The sequence below is a fragment of the Nanorana parkeri genome, unplaced genomic scaffold (genome assembly GCF_000935625.1).
Source record: "Nanorana parkeri isolate BGI_ZX_2015 unplaced genomic scaffold, ASM93562v1 scaffold1974, whole genome shotgun sequence".
In the NCBI taxonomy this organism is placed as follows: Eukaryota; Metazoa; Chordata; class Amphibia; order Anura; family Dicroglossidae; genus Nanorana; species Nanorana parkeri.
Genome location: NW_017308242.1, coordinates 53,677 through 58,671, shown reverse-complemented (window position 1 = coordinate 58,671; position 4,995 = coordinate 53,677). Strand labels below are relative to the sequence as shown.

The 4,995-nt window shown below is 43.0% G+C and overlaps 1 protein-coding gene across 1 annotated transcript in view; it reads left to right on the top strand.

Moving 5' to 3' along the window:
* Positions 1-4,569, top strand: part of SLC51B (solute carrier family 51 beta subunit) — a 6,535-nt gene extending 1,966 nt beyond the window's left edge. Inside the window, exons 2-3 of the mRNA XM_018572241.1 lie at positions 4,076-4,166; positions 4,286-4,569. Of these exons, the coding sequence (XP_018427743.1) occupies positions 4,076-4,166; positions 4,286-4,502 (308 nt within the window). The 3' untranslated portion in view covers positions 4,503-4,569. The remainder of the gene's footprint in view (positions 1-4,075; positions 4,167-4,285) is intronic.
* Positions 4,570-4,995: the final 426 nt, after the last annotated feature.

The following is a 4,995-nucleotide window of genomic DNA, read 5'->3' as shown; positions in this document are numbered from 1 at the left end:
AATATTAACCTCCTCCCCCAGCATTGGTGATCAGTGGCAGGCTGGAGCAATAAAATAACCTTGCAAAATGGATGTTCATTGTTTACTTACCTGAGCATACGCTCCCAAGCAGCTACCTCTATACCCGCCAGCCGATAATATACTTCTACGTTTGGACACAGATCAATCTGCATGACAGTACTAGGTACTTTCACTGTTGGGTGCTGAAACACAGAATGTGGTCCAGCATCTGCCACTGCTGGCACTCTGCATGTCCTCGGCATCTTTTAAGTGGTGGTTCCCTCTGGAGCACTCTCCTGCCCCCAGGAACACCAATGTCTGTATGCATTGCTTTTTTGGCAAACGTAACTGGTAGATGGATATATAAAACCAAATATCAGCACTTTCTTTATTGTAATGTGCTTCAGTCTTCCACAGGCAAACTGGTGGTTACTCTTCATCAAACTGAACATGGATTTTTTTCCATTAGGGAATAGTTTCTTGTAGTAAATCAAAATAAACACATCTCTTGAGGAAACTGGGACATGGCTCCACCAAGATAAGCCATAGACCTTCTTTTCTCAAAAAAAAAAAAAAGATACTATGAACACAGTACAGTAGAGGCACCATAACATGCCTCTTCATACCTATTTAGTAACAAAAATAGTCCCCAACAGCCTTTCTGTGTATAAGGCACTAAAACCGCTGCATCCAGCAGTACAGTGCATGGTACCTCACCTCAATAACCAAACAATAGATTTCAGACACTGTTGCTTGCATTGGCATACCTCAGCCAACTTTCAGAAAGTGGGTATTTGCCTTGTACATGCTGTGAGCTGCATTGGTGCGAGGGGGAACCTGTTTTTTCAGCACCATGGTCATTGTATTATATTATTATATTGGTGTCATTTAAGAAATTCAGAGTGATTTCAAAGATTTCTGAAGTGCTATAGACGTCTGACAATAGTTTTAGAAACTTGAATTTGAATGTTCATTGGCACGTACTGAAAACTGTGACAGTCCTGATGGGCCCAGCAAAAGCCCAGTCTAGTGTTAAAACATCTATGTAATGGAAGGCTAATATCTGCCTCTTACTATGCTGCAACATATCCTACCATAAATTAAATAGCTAGGCAACAGTATACAAAGGGTTAAAGTGAAGCTCTTTGCCAGTAGCCATAACAAGTTACTGTAACCTAAAACCTACAAACTATAAAAACAGATTAGCCATTTAACAGTCTATAAAATAAAATGTTTCTCTTTTTTAGAAAACATTTGTTCTAAAGTTATATTATACTGTATGTTATCCAAAACACAAATCCACAAAAAAAGACCTAAACAGCTTTTTTGTTCCAAAATTAAAAGAGAACTATGGGGGGTAACCTTTTTATCCCATAGTGCTCTTTAGGGTCACGGGAGGACCTATACCAACCTCCTCCTGTGACCCAAAACTCAGTATATAGCAGGCTATTGCCTGCTATATACTTAGCGCGATGCAGCCGGGAGGGATCCCCAACAGTACTATCAAGATCCCCCCAGCTGCGTGAGTGACAGCGGGCTCTGCCTATCTAGCCAGCTGTACCAGCCCCCTCCCCCATCTGTGCCTCCAGTCAGCTGTGGAGGGGGGAATCTCTGCGGGAAGCCATGACTGATAGTCTCTGCAGGGAGATGATTGGGGAGTCAGCGAGCTGCGGTATGTGTTCGCTTACTTCCCGATCTAAAGAGCCGGCCTGTGACAGTCACACGTTGGCTCTAACTATGAGGATGAGTGTAAATCACTCACCTCATAGTTATACTTTAAATATACTCTTTGTCCCTGCGTGATATTGTGTATCCATATTACCCTGAATTGTGATCATGCTGTGAGTACACTGTACATACCATTGGCTAATATCAGCAGGGTTGCTGCATTGTTGAACGAAGTCCAGGTCAGAGGCCTTTTTCCCAAATGATACCGGAGAGGTTATAAACTCTTACGTAACTGTACTACCCCTGCTTTATACTCCTTTTGAAATATTTAAAAGGCTAGTCTTATCTGCTTGCTAAAAAAGATCAATACCTGAAGCTCAAATTTATTCAGAGTCAGAGGATTGACTTAGTCCACTCTCCTGCCTGCCTGCTCTGTTCAGATATACAGAGTTCCAATTAGAGGCAGAGTCTGAAGGCAAACCACTTCTGCTGTGCTCCCTCCCTCTTAGAAAGCCCATAGTGCTCTGTGAATCTAAGATCATGGCTGTTCTCTATATTAAATCTTGAGCTTTGAACCAAAGTTGTTCTATGAATGGTAAAAAGAAAATCAATTTAGAAACACATAAACATAAAAAATAAAATTGACACAAAGCTCTTATAGTCTCACTGTAGAGAAGCCATACAAGAGGAAAAGAGGGACAGATGGACACATTACTCGCAGGGGAACGGGTCATTTTACTAAAGGAGGGATATTATTAATGTATAGGACTGCTTCAATATAGTTATAATATCAAAATCATTTTTTCCAACGGGGTATACTGCATGTACTGCAGCAAGCGCTGAGCAAATTGTTGGCGCTATATAAATCCTGTATAATAATAATAATAATAATGCCCTGAACCTTACTTGTTAGACACAATGATAATGCCAGTTTTTTTATCTGCTATGATGATAAGTTTTACTATACTAATTCCACTTTTGTAACTTCACTTATTTATACATTTACACACAGACTAATCTCTCCAGTGTACATGACAATTACTAGGGCTAGGACAAACGATAAAACTGCTAGGGTTGTCTGAACAGAAGCAGCAAAACAAAAAGGCTTAAAGAGGAACTCCAAGATTTTGAAAGTTAACCCTTGCAGTAGGGCTAGCCCACACTGCAAGGGTCAACTGCTCGTTTTCATTTAGGGGCCCGGAAAAAAGAAGATATACTCACCTGATCCTCGGTGGTGAAAACTCACGTCTCACCCCCTCCGCTGTGGCATGTCTCTCAACATTCTCACGTTTCATACAAGTCAATAGACTTGCATTAGGCATGATGACATCAGCGGGGCTTAGACTGCCAGAGCCAGGGGAGAACAGGCTGCGGGGACCGTTCTAGCAGCCAGGTGGGACACAGGATTAAAGGAAAACTATGAGGTGAGTGCTTTTCACTCACCTCATAGTTCTAGCCGACCTGTGACAATGAGACTGTCAAAGGTCGGCTCAGTAGATCGGGAGGTGAGCGAACACATACAGGTGTTCGCTGACTTCTCAATCCTGTCACGGCTCTCTGCTGGATTCCCCCCTCCCCGATCCGCCAGCGCTGACCGGCGGAACGGACGGGGGAGGGGGCGGGTACAGCTGGCTCTCCCTCTAGATATGCAGAGCCAGCTGTCACTCATGTCGGGATCCGCTCCGGCTGCGGCGTCTCAGTATACTGCGAGCTGTAGCTCGCGGTATACTGAGCTTAGGGTGACGGGAGGACGCTAGTTTGTGTCCTCCCGTTACCCTAAGGAGAACTATCGGGAAAAGCACTGACCCCATAGTTCTCCTTTAAGTAAGCATATCTTCTTTATTGCCCCCACCCAGACAAAACGAGCAATGAACCTTTGCAGTGCAACGGTAGCCCCACTGCAAGGGTTAACTCTTCAAAGTTCTGGAGTTCTACTATAAACCATGGGAATATAGGTGGCCACAGTAGTGTTATAGTTTGTTTCCTGTCATATCATTGGGCAGCAGAAGCTCTTGTATTTGTGAACAGTTAAAAGACAATGAAGGGCTTACTCTTCACTTGGCTTGGAAGTTCAGACCCCATATACAGTTTAGGCCTAGGTTCAAGAGCCCCCATAGGGATCCCACGGGGGACTTTGCATTGCAGTGCTGCACTGCAACTGCATGCCAAGTGCTCCTTTTAACTGCAGGGGTCGCATATGGCAAGCGTCACCACCTTCCAAGCATAACATGCTGTATTAAATTAGATGTGGCACGTGTACAAGCCCGAGAGACCACCATATTAAGTTTTAGGTGGGTGGTTGGGGACAGTAAATTTGTGGGACAAACGCCTGTTTTTGCCGTCCCTTTACCTCCCATATAAATGAGGTTTATGATCTCTAGTCTAACAAAGCTTTTAATCTTTACAGTCACTACCTGGAACTATGTCATCCTTGCCCTGGCCTTCCTTGGGTTGTTCCTGGGCCTGTTTCTTCTGAGCAAAAACATCTTGAACAACAAGTAGGTTTATAATATTTGTAAGAATCATGTCTCTTACGCATGTCAAGCAGCTTGCGTAATACTCTATGAGAAGTTTTTATTCCTTTCTATTCACATATATACGTGTTTCCATATTATAGAAAGAGGAAGATGATCGCCTTGTATCAGATGAGGATGTCTGGGCAGCAGCCAGAAGAATCAGATGGTAAGCAGGCTGTGGTGATTTTGGAGAACGACGATCCACCAGAAGAGTACAAGGCCCTGAAGAACAATCCTCAGCCAGGAGACATCGAAGTACAGTGGAAGGACGGGCAGGTCACATCGCTCTTCAGACAGTTGCCTGAGGAGGATGTGTAAAAATACATGGACGTATTTTTTTCGCAGGCCAATGGAGCCCACCAGGCTGGCAGTTTTGATTTGCAGAGCAAGGTTGAAAACAATGTCATATAAACAGCTATATTTTATTACAGGGAGGCTATGCCTATCCTGCTCATTATAAGCCGTTCCAGAACACCCAAATATTTAGATTTTAAAGGACAATTCCAATTCTAGAGGAATACACATTTACAGCAACACAAAGGACCTAATTTTACTTGCTTTTCAAAAATGTTTTGCTGCCCCTTCCAGAATATTGTGCAAATTAAGGAAGTCATACTTTCTGACACGTGACAGTTAAGTGTACTGAAACGCTGTTTGCTTACAGGAGCTTTGATTGACATCAAGTTGTTGCTGAGATTGTGATCCACAACTTATGACAAACTCGGTTTTAAACATTAATTATGCAGTAACACACATCTCAGAAGTGATAATTCAATACCCTGTTATTCAGCAACAGGGAAAGACATTAGAT